The 13,824-nt window shown below is 39.8% G+C and overlaps 4 protein-coding genes and 1 pseudogene across 7 annotated transcripts in view; 4 read left to right on the top strand and 1 right to left on the bottom strand.

Moving 5' to 3' along the window:
* The window catches only part of LOC128264805 (carboxypeptidase D), a 30,935-nt gene extending 17,275 nt beyond the window's left edge, over nt 1-13,660 (bottom strand). For all 4 annotated transcript variants that reach the window (XM_053000480.1, XM_053000481.1, XM_053000482.1 and 1 more), the window contains exons 1-2: nt 13,565-13,660; nt 13,179-13,266 (exon numbers count right to left, since the gene is read on the bottom strand). The gene's annotated coding sequence lies outside the window, so the exon portion shown is untranslated. The remainder of the gene's footprint in view (nt 1-13,178; nt 13,267-13,564) is intronic.
* LOC128264807 (chymotrypsin-1) lies at nt 70-1,864 on the top strand. The gene is made up of 2 exons (XM_053000485.1): nt 70-338; nt 1,210-1,864. Exons 1-2 carry the CDS (start codon nt 106-108, stop codon nt 1,760-1,762), a joined length of 786 nt encoding a protein of 261 aa, XP_052856445.1. The 5' UTR covers nt 70-105; the 3' UTR covers nt 1,763-1,864.
* Nucleotides 3,228-5,209, top strand: LOC128264812 (chymotrypsin-1). Its single transcript, XM_053000489.1, has 2 exons — nt 3,228-3,531; nt 4,612-5,209. Exons 1-2 carry the CDS (start codon nt 3,311-3,313, stop codon nt 5,138-5,140), a joined length of 750 nt encoding a protein of 249 aa, XP_052856449.1. The 5' UTR covers nt 3,228-3,310; the 3' UTR covers nt 5,141-5,209.
* LOC128264759 (serine protease SP24D-like) lies at nt 5,372-7,504 on the top strand (annotated as a pseudogene).
* LOC128264808 (serine protease SP24D-like) lies at nt 8,254-9,540 on the top strand. The gene is made up of 2 exons (XM_053000486.1): nt 8,254-8,532; nt 8,612-9,540. Exons 1-2 carry the CDS (start codon nt 8,294-8,296, stop codon nt 9,138-9,140), a joined length of 768 nt encoding a protein of 255 aa, XP_052856446.1. The 5' UTR covers nt 8,254-8,293; the 3' UTR covers nt 9,141-9,540.
* Nucleotides 13,661-13,824: the final 164 nt, after the last annotated feature.

The following is a 13,824-nucleotide window of genomic DNA, read 5'->3' as shown; positions in this document are numbered from 1 at the left end:
AATCGCCCCCTTATCTATACACACACGGCCAGCCATCGATTAGTTCGCCAAGTGGTGACCATCGATCGCTGGGCTGAGGGCCCATTCAGTTGCCAATCCACCGCCATGGCTGATCTACGCACTACCCTGGTCCTGGGCCTGCTAATCTTCGGCCTGCTCCTCCCCGCGGAGGCCTCGCCCCAAGGTCGCATTCTGGGCGGCGAGGACGCTGCCCAGGGCGAGTACCCCTGGTCCGCCTCCGTCCGTTACAACAAGGCCCACGTCTGCTCTGGCTGCATCATCTCGCAGACCTTCGTCTTGACCGCCGCCCACTGCGTCTCCAATGTGGGCATCACTCCGTAAGTCATGACTACACTTTTTGCAAATATCTTAGGCTTTCCTTAATTTTAGGATTACAAAAAATCTCTTAATACCTGTAGCTTTTAATTTAGTTTTTATTTTTACAAGATTTTGTCTGACTTGTCATTAGGTGTTTGATTTTTATACTTTACATAAAACTATGTGGGCACTTCAGCTATCTGACAATAGGTTCTGATCTTAAATGGCAAAATCCCAAGTTGAAAAACAGAATGTGTAATGAGGCCTTACCAAATAGTTGTGAAAATAGTAATCTTAAATTTCAGTAGCTCAACAGTTTTCTGTTTTTGCATCAATAGCAATATTAAAAAGCTCTAAATTGTTTTATATTGCGAAAATAATTTATTTAAGTAAAGAATTCCCATAAGAAGCATATATATCAGTATCACTAAATTTAACAAAGAAGCACCATAATTTTTTTTATTATGTTAAAAACCTCACATGAAAAAGGTCTAAAATGTTCGAAAACTTTTCTTGAACTATATTAAAATGTTTGAAAAGAATTCATACTATATTTAAATTTAATTCTGAAGAGATTTTTGGTAAAATAGGACAAAAAACTTTCTTTAAGTAAAATAAAATGTTTAAAATAGGGGAAAGAATTTAAGAATTCTCATTAGATTTAAGATGGTTAAAATAGGGCAAAGAACTTTCCCAAGTAACTTTCTTTAAGTAAAATCAAAACATTTTAAAATGCTCTAGCGTTGTGGAGTTATTTTTACATTTTAAATTAAATTAAAAGAGATGATGAGATAAAATAAGTAATAACAACTTTATGGCATTTAATTTGACCTATACTCCTTCTACTAAAAATACCTTTAATTAATACCTGTTTTTGTGCTAACTTTTCAGAGTGAATGCCAGTGCTCTGGCCGTGCGAGTGGGCACTATCAACCAGTATGCCGGCGGCAGCATAGTGGGTGTGAAGAGCGTCCTCATCCAGCCCTCGTATGGCAACTTCCTCCATGACCTGGCCTTGCTGGAGCTCGACCAGCCGCTGACCTTCGGCGATCGCATTGCTGCCGTGGAACTGCCCACCGCCCAGGTAGAGGGGACGGAGGACCAGGATGCGGAGCTGCCCGACGGAACGCCCGTCTATGTGGCCGGATGGGGTGAGCTGTCCGATGGAACTGCATCGTACAAGCTGCAGAAGGCCAACTTCAACACGCTGGGCAGGGCACAGTGCGAGTGGCAGGCCGGTTACGGCTATGCGTCCACCGTGTGCCTCTCCAGGGCCGAAAAGGAGGGCATCTGCCGCGGCGATGCCGGCGCACCCGTGATCGATGACAAGCAGGTGCTCCGCGCAGTGACCAGCTTCAATTTCGGACCCTGCGGCAGCAAGTATCCCGATGTGGCCACCCGCGTCTCCTACTACCTTTCCTGGATCGAGGCCAACACCAAATAGTGCATCTGCATCTGCATCTGCTTCACCGAAGGATTACCCCTTAATTTTTTTTAACAATTTTTTTTGCTGTGCATAAAGTGTGTTCCCCCTAAAATCAACAAATTGTTTCCTTCATATTTATGGGGCAAACTAAAGGCCATAAGGAATTTAGTGCAGACCATAAAGCTGAAATCGATAGAGCAACCTCGAATTGGCGCCGATCAAAGGTTCTCAAGTTACCAAGGAATTCGAATTTATGGCGTGTATTGAGGGATTATCTAACAGAGTTTACAAGAAAATGGTTAAGAAGACATTGGATTATTTTTTATAAGCCCATATATTTTAGCAAAGCAATATAATCGGAAAACTATGATAGAGATCTCAAGAAAACCCCATAATCGCTCTACGAAACAAGGGTAGGTATTTGGGAATTAGCCAGAAGAGATTATTGATCGAGCGTTGATGACTAAGCGAAATATTTATAATCCCGACTTGTTATCTAGGGTTATGCCCGCTAAACATGGCAATTGTGCTGATTATTTTGGTGATTTTAATGTACTTCTAATAGCTTTAGTTGAAGCTAAGTAAAATGTCAAACGTTAGTTATTTTCGTTAATATTATTTTTCTCTTACATTTAATTTTGGTAATATTTATCTTCGATTACATTTAAATAAACTTTAGATACCGATCTGGGGAATTCCTACTAAACATGGCTGATGTGCTGATTATTTATGGGGTCTAATAGCTAATTTCAAAGTTAAAAATAATTGTTATTTTATTTTATAATATTCTTGGCAATCTTATTCTCCGCCTACATTAAATTATGGTTTATCTGATTTTTTTTTAAATATGTTTTCAAGGACCGTTGCACACAATTTTTTTTTGGGTAGTTTTTACAATATGGTTATTAAAGTTAGGGGCTTTATTTTCATTTACTACCTTGAATCTAATGGCTTTTAATACAAAAATGTCTCCTCCTACATTAAACTATGGTTTTTCTGATATTTTGTCAAATATGTTTTAAATGGCTGATTTTTGTTACATTTACATTTTGTTTTTAATTTTCACGATAAGGGTTTTTTTTCCTTGACTAAGTCTCTAGACTTAATTTACTAGGTTCTTTACAAACCAAAACTATATTTGCCATCAAAATGATGAAATTCCCCAAGAATACGCCAGATTTTCATTGTGCATTCATTAGTCATTAGCTTTTGGCTTACTCATCTTTATCGACCCTAGATGGTGTTGTCTTGTCATGGTCGCCGGATCGCTTGGACCTTGTGCAATTTTCTATTTACGTGCCAATTGATCGGCCAAATAACAAGTAACACTAGTCCATAGTGGTATAAAGCTGGCAATGACGGCGATAAGATTAGATTTACTGTGATGCCCAAGCCGAAGATAAGGATTGGTCAGGAGGTGGAGGAGGAGGGGGGTAGTAGGGGTGGTTCAGGTGGCTCGGCGAAGTCGTCCACTTAAATTGTCGTCGCTGGCATTGCGCATTTTCATTCCAACAGCCGTGGACAGCTGAACCACCCCAAAAATAAACGAGGAGAAACCAAAGCCACATGATGCAGCAGAAGTTACTGATCATGGGCCTGATCGGATTGACCCTGGTGGGCGTCTGCCACGCCCGCGGGCGGATCATGGGCGGCGCGGAGGCGGACCCCAATGCCACGCCCTACGCCGCCTCCTTGCGCGTGGACAACGGCCACGTGTGCGGCGCATGCATTCTGTCCGAGACCAAGGTCCTGACCACCGCCCACTGCGTGCACCGCGATGGAAAGCTGTGAGTGTGACCCAAAAGCTATTGCATTTATAGATTTAAATAAGACAGACGAGATAGGTGGACAAAAATTATGAATAGAAACCACTGTACGTATGCGTGATATCCTAACATTGTTGGATTTTATTACAACTTGTTTGGTTGTTGGTATCTCACTTTCTTGCAACAATTTAACAATCACTTGTAAAACCACCAGTTAATAATTTTTATTATCAAAATTTCTGTCGATTTACAATTATTGATTTATTATCTTATGTCTCTGTTTACAATCTCTTTATATAAAAAAAAAGTTTTTAGCACTTGTTAAATATAAACTTATAATTCATTTTTTTGTCCTTTCCTAAATAAATAGTAGTTAAAAGTGCTTTGAAACTAAACACTAATTTATGCATGGTATTGCCTAGATGGGAGTGTACAACTAGGCGAATAAGTGATATTATATGACAGGATGCCTTCCTATTATAAAACGTTTTATTATACAAAAACAAAATTGAAAACTGAACTTATAATTAAACCCAAAAAAAATTGATTACAATTTAAGTCAAATAAGAATCGTTTAACTAAAAACTCGCATCTAAAAACTATTTAATTTAATTTGTTAATTTAAATATTTAAGTACATAAATAAGTGTGTCTCGAAAATAAGCTACAGGCAGTTTGTAACTTTTAGTTTAAATTCAAAACCAAATGAAATAACTTTTTAGTTCCATTTCTTTACCGAAGAGTCTCAAACTGTAGTCTTAGGCCTTATTTTTAAAGCATGTAACTTTTATTTTGATACTTGCGTGGTTTTAATTTAATACCTGACCTTCTAGGAAATGTTTCATACCCAAAAGTTTCAAAACTCATGTAAATTGTTACAGCTAGCTATGTTTCTGTAACTATTTTTTTTTTGTGTGTTAAGTCATGGACTCAATAGTAGTTATTATTATTATGATTGCACTTCAAAATTCAATTTAAGAAAATGTAGTACATAATTCCTTGACTTTTAGATATTTTTTCTATTTATTTTCATTTTATTTCTTCTTTCTTCTTTTACCTCAATGATTGATCGAAACCCTTAACCCTTACCCTCTGAAAACAGAATCGATGCCAGTCGTCTGTCGTGTCGCGTGGGCAGCACCAACCAGTATGCGGGTGGACGCATTGCCTATGTGGAATCGGTGGCTGTCCATCCGGACTACTATAAGCTGCGGAACAACGTGGCCGTGCTCACCCTGACCTCTCCGCTGGCCTTCACCGATCGGATCAAGGCCATCGAGGTGGTCGCCAGCGGGGAGGAGCTGCCCGCCGAGGGATCCGAGGTCACTGTGGCGGGATGGGGTCGCACCACCGAGGGCACTGCGTCCTACAAGATCCGCGAGATGTCACTGAAGGTGGCCCCGGAGGCCGCCTGCCTGGATGCCTACAGCGATCACAGCGAGGACAGCTTCTGCCTGGACCACGAACTCAAGCAGGGCACCTGCCACGGCGACGGAGGCAGTGGCGTCGTCCACGGGGACAAGCTGATCGGGCTGACCAACTTCGTGGTGGGCGCCTGCGGATCCCGCTACCCGAATGTCTTTGTGCGACTCTCCAGCTTCCACGACTGGATCCAGGAGCAGATTGCCTAGACATATGTATATACTCTCCACTGGCCCTTCCACCTACAATTATAATTTTTTCCTAATTTCCCCAACGAACTGTGGGCTGTGTTTTTCATGGCGGTGACTCAATCGTCTGCCCGATTGCGATAAGGATAAGGATCGGCGATTGCCACTGGACAGTGGACACTGGTTAACGTAATAATCGCTCACTAAACGCCGTCGGAGTACGTGTGAAATGCTCACTTATTTATGACCTCAATGGCACCGGTTTTATGGCCCATAACTCGAGATATCGTTAGAGCAAGGGGTTCTTGGATCAATTTCGGTAAGGTGCTCAAGATATCGGACTCTTGGGAATTTTAAAAAATTATGTAAGGCGTCAAAACAATTCAATTGGTAATATAACAATCCGAATCATTGATTTGGATTTGATTTAACCTTCTTTTAATTTAGTAAACAGACTTAAGACCGAAACAAATCTTTATAATCAACTTTTTTTGGCTTACAAATAATTAATTCTTTCTGATAATCATAACTAAACTCTAAACTCTAAGGGAACGATATGTAAATGATAACGACTATTTTGTATTTTATTTTATTTTTCTGAAATTTAACTACCTTAGTTCGGCACTTTTAGCCCAGAGAACGTTACACAAGCCCAGGGGAGTTTCATTTAGTTTATCATCGCCTAACTGCCCTAGTAATTATAAGGGCATAGTTTGCGAAGAATACAAATTAGGTATAGGTTAGATAGTTGATATGTGATAGTTACATTGACTTTGACATTTTAGGGTAATTATGATGGAATAGCCGCTTAATTTTGGGGCATATATAAATGCAGAGAAGTATGACATTTAAAGAACTCAGTCATGTCATATTTCTGGACTGTTTTGCTGTTTTTTTTGTGCTTCGGGCATCCGGGGAAAGGTTCAGGCCAACAATAAGAATGACACCCAAATAGAGCCCTGGATTGTGGGCGGAACGAATGCGAAGGATGGGCAATTTCCCCACCAGATTTCCCTACGTCTCCGTGGAGAACACAACTGCGGCGGAGTCATAGTCTCGTTCACCCACGTCATCACCGCTGCCCATTGGCTGAAGGATGGAGATGCTGTGTCAGATGTGAAATATCTCCTCAAATTCACCTTGCAACCGATTCTCCGTAGAGATCCCGCCGAGCTCTTCACGATCAAGGCGGGCAGTCTGCTCCTCTCGGGCGGCGGAGTGGTGGTTCCGGTGGCCACTGTTACCGTGCATCCCAACTACAGTCGTCAAGGTCCCGATCTGGCCGTGCTTCGGCTGCAGAGCGCCCTGACCTTTGACCCCAACACCGCCGCCATCCAACAGGCCAGTGAGGATCCGCCCGACGGCGTAACAGTTTACATTTCGGGATGGGGACAGACCTCCCAAAACGGACCCATCTCCGACAGCCTGCTGTTCGTGCAGGTGCGGATGACGGCCCGGCAGACCTGCCGTCGGCGGCAGGTCCCAAGGACAGGGGCACCTGTTTCAAGGACTCCGGCGGACCGGCCACCTACAAGGGCAAGGTGGTGGGCCTGGCCAGTCTGCTGTGCGGTGGCTGCGGACGAGCGGCTCCAGATGGCAACGAAAGGATCTTCAAGCTGAGGACCTAAATCGCGGAGCTGGCCGGCTTGTAAAAATCAGGAAAAAATACCATGCCCAACTGCAAAGTACCTCAAAGTTTGTTCTTTCATATTAATTGAAATGATCGTCTACAAAAATAACAAATTAATTTTGTATCACTTAAAAAAGTGATAAGTGCGGATTTTTCTAAATAATTTTTCGTTGACCAAAATAGAATCCACTGTTTTATTCAGTCAATTATATTTATTTTATGGTTGATTGTTAATTCCAGCTTAATTGGGCTAGAACATGGGAATATATATTTTTTTCCGAAAATGGTACCAAAAATTAATTTGATGTGTTTTTAAGTACCAACCTCATAGAAAATCTATTGAAGAGTTTAACGCATTCAAGGTATAGAATTCCAAATTTTAACTATGCATTTCCATCTTTTATTTATGTGTTTTATTAAAATAATTTATCACAGTGGAAATTATTTGTACTTAAAATTGAAAATAAGAAAATGGTATATGAATAAATTTTACGTTTTAACTTCAGACCACATTGAATCTTATCAATAAACAAAGGCATTACATGGAAAGTTATACAACCCCTTTAAGAAGGTTTTTTTTGTTAGATTGTAATTAAAAAGGCTTCATTTGCGAAAAAAATAAGAAAACCAAAACCAACAAAATGAGTTAAAGATCGATAGCGCCATTGACTTTGACATTAAAAAGGAACTAATGATGATGAGCCCCTTAAGTTTGGTGCATACATAAAGGCCAGTAAAACCATTAACTTTTTAACTTTTTCGACAGCCCGAATTGTGGGCGGAACGAAGGCTATGAAAGGATCTCCAAACTGAAGACCTGGACCCCATGGAAAACACCACTAAAAAAGGTCCTCCATCTAATTTAAAGCTGTACATATTAAAGGCATTTTAATTAATAAAATTAATGTATAATAAATAAAAAAATACAAATGGTAGCACTTTCAAATGAAAAGTTAAAACTGGTTAAAACTGAAGAACTGTGAAAAAAATAATTTTTATTTTATAAATAATTTTTGAAAAATTTTTCCAGGACTTTTGCTAAAAAAAAATGTATCACAGTGGATACTATTTTGACTTGAGCGTATTAATATCACTGTAGTCACAACTGTATGGTCGGAAATGGGTCCAATACTGTGTAATAAACTATTGACAAAAATAAACATATTATCTGCATTGTTATACAAATAACCATCATTTAAGTTGTAACCTTTAAATATAGGGATATTTGTTATTCCCGGAATCTTATTAATAAAGATAACCACTTCCGAGCCCTTCCCATTGAATGTTATACAACCCCTTTAAGAATGTTTTTTTTGTTTGATTTTTCTACATCTGAACCCCATCGTAATTAGGAGGGCTTCATTTGCAAAAAAAAATGTAAGAAAACAAAAACTAACCAAATTAGGTTAAAGCTCGATAGCGCCATTGACTTTGACACTTCGACGAACTAATGATGATGAGCCCCTTAAGTTTGGGTCACATATATAAAAGCCAGGTAAACCTTATAGCAAGCATAGCTCTTTAGGAAGCTTACTCATCCAGTCATGTTACCTTTTTGGACTTTTTTGCTGATGCTTTGTGCATCCGGAATTGTGGGACAAGTTCGGGCCAAAAATAACACCGCTGTGGAACCCCGGATTTTGGGCGGAACCCAGGCGATGGAGGGCCAATTCCCCCATCAGATTTCCCTTCGTCGCCGTGAAAGTCACATTTGCGGTGGATCCATTTTGTCCAGCAACTATGTCGTCACTGCCGCCCACTGCGTGAAGCAAGGAAGAAATGTGTGGGTATTGGAATCTGAAGAATTCGCGTATTTCTGGTAGCCCTAACCCTTAACCGGCCTGTCCTATATGCGCCTTTAGAGTTCCCGCCAACCAACTGGCGGTCCAGGCGGGCAGCCTGCTCCTCTCGAGCGGCGGAGAAAGGGTTCCGGTGGCCAGCGTTACCGTGCATCCCAATTACAGGGGCAATGGCTATGATGTGGCCGTGCTGCGCCTGCAAAGGTCCCTGACCCTTGGCTCCAACATCGCCGCCATCGAACTGGCCACCGACGATCCGCCCAGCGATGCCACCGTGGACATATCCGGATGGGGCGCCATCTCGCAGATGGGACCGCTCTCCAACTCCCTGCTGTTCGTGCAGGTGAAGGCCCTGGCCCGGCAGACCTGCCAGCAGAAGTACCTCAACCAGCTGCCGGAGACCACGATGTGCCTGCTCCATCCCAAGGGCAAGGGGGCCTGCTATGGCGACTCCGGCGGACCGGCCACCTACGAGGGCAAGCTGGTGGGCCTGGCCAGTTTCGTGATCGGCCGCTGCGGACGTGATGCTCCCGATGGCTACGAAAGGGTCTCCAAACTGAGGACTTGGATCAGGGAGAAGGCGAGTTTGTAAGTCTTGAAAATCTGGAAATCCCTGGATGGCCAAACATTGCAAAATTGGGTTCTCAATTTGGCTTAGTTTAATTAAAAATCAAACCATTTTTTTTGGGCATATTATTGGTGTTAAATGTTTAAGCACTTCAAAAAATATTTTAAAAAATATTATCACCCAATTCTGCAATGGACTCCGCTTCAAAATTATCTATTCTGTATATATCTTATCTATATTGTCTACGTTTCAAATATGTTCTATAACATGTACTATATTCTACCAAGCACATAAAATATTTAAAAAAAAAAACAGCACAGCAAAACTAGTTAAACCGCTTATTAAATGTTATTGGTTTTCATATAAAAGGTTCCGAATATAAGGCTCATGAAATATAAAACAAATACAAATCAAAGAAAAATAAGTTCATCAATGCTTCTTAATTTTTTATGATTTTATATGAAGGTGCCTTAAATTGTTGTTCACTTTAAAAAAATCACAATAACCTTACAAAATATTATAATATGCATGTTAATATTATTTTAACGTGCTAGTTTTAAAGTGATAACTTATAATAGCAGGTTGAATTAAAATTAAAAATGTTTATTACTTAAAATTCTGACTTTAGAATGTTGATTTTGGCTTTCTTTTCTACTTGAAATCAATGTTTTTTTTTTTTTTGTAAAAAAACAACAATAAAAAACGCAAAGTATGAAGTATGAGATTTACATGGATGTGGATGATACATAAAAGTCGGTATAATATGGGATATATTTGACATAATTATATTATTCAGCCATTGTTCCCTTTGAGGAAGTGGCCCATCCTCCCTTTTTTGGGGTCATCTCTACATGACTCATTTACGAGCCAGCGGATTGTGACCGCTTTTAAGAACCCGCTTGGTGCCGTCTCTTTCTGGCAGTTTAGCGGTTTATCAGAGCGCAACTTTTCCCCACTTTTCCCCCGCCAGCCAGTGAAAGTGAAAATGAAATTGAACAACAACGCCAAACAGCTCGCTTAACTCTTTCTATTATTGCTCGGTAATTTTCCGCTTTTTTTTTCGGTTTTCAGTTTTCTGTTTTTTTTCTCCAGCACTCCGCGTTTAATGACTTTGTTTTGCTTTTCATTTAACTGGTCTCGCACTTTTTATTTATTTTTCAGCATCGAGAGTTTCAATTTTCCTGTGTTTTTGTGTCTGTGCGCTCTCTTTTGGGCACAATTAACGGATTTCGGATCGCTGGGGATCGTGGCGTGCCTCGGTGGATTTTACTAGCCCCTGCCACTCGAAAACCGGCACGTTTCTTCAGTTTGCCCCACCCGGCCGTCAATGCCTCAGTCTGTCAGTCAGTCAGTTTGTCATTTTGAATGCCGCTCGAAATGCAATTCACGGCACAAGTCATCGAACCTTTTAAAGTCTTTGGTCGACAATTGAAGAACACGCTGATCCACGATCTCAATTCATGGGCTTGGCCGTTGAATATCGAAATATTCAAGACCCTGCTGTCCCGAATTTAATCGAACATTATGTTAAATGATAGATTGCATTGACATACATAAATGCAAATACATTTGGCAGACCAAAATCCCAGAAGCATCAGAAATTGCTAGAATTAATCGTTTCATGTCTCCAAAATAGGTAATAAGTAATTTTAGAAACATCAAAAATGTACATTTGGCCATGCAAAAGTCAGAAAAGGTCCTCAAAGTTGCAAAAATTGCGATTTTGTTTATTTTTTAGTCTCTTTCGAATTTATGTCTTGAAAAATTTGTGAACGATATGTCATTGACTTTAAAACCTATCTCTTTCTTTTTTAAGACATTTTTAGTTAAAACACAAGTCAGTTCTCCTGTTATTGAGGTTAAAAAGTAATTCAAATTTTTGCCCAGATTCGGAATCTGAGCACATAAGTCTTATAGAAAAGTATCTTTTCGAAAATAAGTCAATTATCATTTCATTAAACTTTCAAATTGACACTTCACTTTCAATCATACATCTAGAAACACCTATTTTCACCTTTTACAGTGGCTTGCAGCAGTTTTATTAAAACAATAACTGATTTACAAATTGGCAATCCTATAAGTTAGCCGTTTACCAACTAATCATTATTTCAACTGCATGGCGAGAAAAACTTAATAATATGAGTTTTAATTAAATTTTTTAACTGGAACTTCGATAATTGCTAGCATGTAACATATTGTTCCATATTATTACATGCAATTTTAAGAAAATGTAAAATCAAAAACCAATATACATATTATTATTATAACGATAGAAATACGAAATATAGTTATTTTCTTATATTTTTAATTACAAGTTTTATTAAATAGGAAGGTTGATTTTTTAAAGCTGCTAATTTAAAAAGTTAATTTATTGAATAAGAAAGTTAAAATCGGGTTCTGTGACCTCTTAATCCTAAAGTCAACATTGCTGATATATCAGTCAAAAAGTCAAAATTGTATAAGGATGAATTATTGTTTGTCAGTGTGGCTTAAACCTGATAAGAAATCGCAGCGTTTATCATCTCCGCCCCACTTGAGTGGCTTAATTTCACCCGGTCCACGGCTGTGCCAGTTCCAAGAAGCCATCCACATTACCAATTACCAACTTCGCCAGCTCCAGCGCCACTCCGACTGAGACTCAAAAGTCGAGACATGTCGCGGCAAACAAATTTCTTCTTATTTTGGGCTTCAATTTTAATTAGCATGGAAAGTCAGCGGGCGAGCGAGTGTAAGTGGCTTTTAATGGTCAGAGCAATGCCAAAGCCGATCGGCGGGTTAATGGTAACGGGTTTGACCGAATCCGGGCCCGGAGAAAGACTGGCGTCTCTTTGGAGACCAAAGACTGAAGACTGAAGACTGATTAAAGAGTGGGGTGCGGAGCACTGAAGCAGGCCAGTTAACCCACTAACCTTGTTAGCTGAAAGTGGACAGCCACTGGCTCAAAGCGCTCCGCCACTGTCAAGTTCAATGCTAAGTCTGCCAAAAGGGGGGGCACACCCATGGCCAAATTATTAGTAACCAACTTGTAATTGTTGATATCAAGCATATTTCAGTGGCGTTATCGAAAGATCAAACTTAGGACAAAAGTGAATTTGGATTTTAGATAGAAATTATTTGTATTTCAAACTGACAAGGTTTGGAGAACAATGTATTTAATAATATTTTGAGTACTGATTTAGATGTTATAGTCTTTTTATTTTAAGTTATATCGCCACGGGTAACAGTTTATTGGAAACTTTATTTAAAAGCTTAACCAATGTTTGAAAATTAAAAAACGGAATATTCACAAAAAAACTATTTAAATACATATAAATAATACTATTTATTTCAGTAGATAAGAAAACTTTTAAGAAATTAAATTTGATATGAAAAACGAACAAATAATAATAACAGAAATATATTTGAATATATATTATATATTTTGATATTTTATTCCTGCTTCAAAAAAATATTAAAACCATTTTAATTGCTATATAGAACATTGTTATATTTGTTTGCCAATAAATATAACAATGTGGCTTTTAATAGTTCGCAAGTCAATTTAAATCGAATTTGGATATGTGTATTAAAAATAGAAATCTATATTTAAAGGCAGATCGACTTAATGTTCTCGGTTACTGAGGTATCAATAAATTATCTTAATAAAAATTTGTTTTTTGTAAAGTTTGGGAAATAAGTTCGCTTTAAAAAAAACCCTGGAAGTCCTTGCAAAAACGGCATTGCTTCCTTGCTTGCCAACTATCAGCCTGCCCCCGGCTGGGGGACTGGGGAAATGGGAGGTGGGAGGTGGCGCTGGAGGTCAGGCGGTGGCCTTCGAAGGAGGCGACATGCGCACTGGGTTAGTGAGCCAATGGTTTTGGGGGTGTGGGGTGTTTATATAACAACAAAGCGAGTGCAGGCCCGCCGACTTTCGCCTGCCATGACCTTCACCTTGGCAGTGGCAGCAAGGTTGCGCCTGCACCACCCATATATCTGCCCATCCAACCACCCATTCAACCACCCATGGCCATAGGGGCCTGGCCTTGATCTTAAACTTTCCCACGAATAACAGCCAGTATTCACCTGATTTCTGCCGATTTCCTGTTTCTTGCTCGCTGAATTGCTGATTTTCTATTATTCTTGCAGCTGCCGTTGTTCTTCGCACCTTCTTCTGCAATGGGAAATTTGCATAAAATATTCAATCAACTTTCATTGTTCCAGGCGGCTGCCTTTGCCGGGCTTCAATTTCGCACACACAAAAAAAAGGCAAACAAACAGAAAGCAAAACAAATTCTTTTTTATTGTTTTTCCTGGGTAGTTTCTCTTTACGCCTACGCGGTTGCCCAAATTAGCACTAAAACAAACGATTGGAGGGGGCCCAAAAAAAAAAATAAAAAACAAATAACTCGCGCGTGGTTGACAAATCAAAGGAAGTTGATGCCCGTTCAATGGATTCGTTTGAGGCTTACACTTTCCCAGGCCAAAAGCCAGAAACCAAGAAACCAGAATGAAATCGGAGAGAGAGCTAGTTTTCAAAACGCGTCCGATTGCCAGCGATGTTAGAGTTCGACTAAGTTTGTGGCGCGTTGTGCGTGTGTTCGATGGAGGCCAGAAAAATCAAGCTGCCCCATTGGTAAGACCTCCATTCAGCCTCAAAGGTTGTGTGTTAAGCAGTTTCTCAGAAAACTAAAAATTCATTTATTTTTGCATTTAAAAATCATTTTTCTTA

The sequence above is a fragment of the Drosophila gunungcola genome, unplaced genomic scaffold (genome assembly GCF_025200985.1).
Source record: "Drosophila gunungcola strain Sukarami unplaced genomic scaffold, Dgunungcola_SK_2 000078F, whole genome shotgun sequence".
NCBI lineage: Eukaryota > Metazoa > Arthropoda > Insecta > Diptera > Drosophilidae > Drosophila > Drosophila gunungcola.
The sequence above is the reverse complement of the archived record's forward strand: the minus strand, read 5'-3'. Positions and strand labels throughout refer to the sequence as shown.

Bases quoted from the DNA above. Each gene is read 5' to 3' on its own strand.
- LOC128264807 (XM_053000485.1), top strand. From the start codon at position 106: ATGGCTGATCTACGCACTACCCTGGTCCTGGGCCTGCTAATCTTCGGC. The intron at 339-1,209 runs GTAAGTCATGAC...CTAACTTTTCAG, and splicing joins TCCAATGTGGGCATCACTCC to AGTGAATGCCAGTGCTCTGG.
- LOC128264812 (XM_053000489.1), top strand. From the start codon at position 3,311: ATGATGCAGCAGAAGTTACTGATCATGGGCCTGATCGGATTGACCCTG. The intron at 3,532-4,611 runs GTGAGTGTGACC...CTCTGAAAACAG, and splicing joins GTGCACCGCGATGGAAAGCT to AATCGATGCCAGTCGTCTGT.
- LOC128264808 (XM_053000486.1), top strand. From the start codon at position 8,294: ATGTTACCTTTTTGGACTTTTTTGCTGATGCTTTGTGCATCCGGAATT. The intron at 8,533-8,611 runs GTGGGTATTGGA...ATGCGCCTTTAG, and splicing joins GTGAAGCAAGGAAGAAATGT to AGTTCCCGCCAACCAACTGG.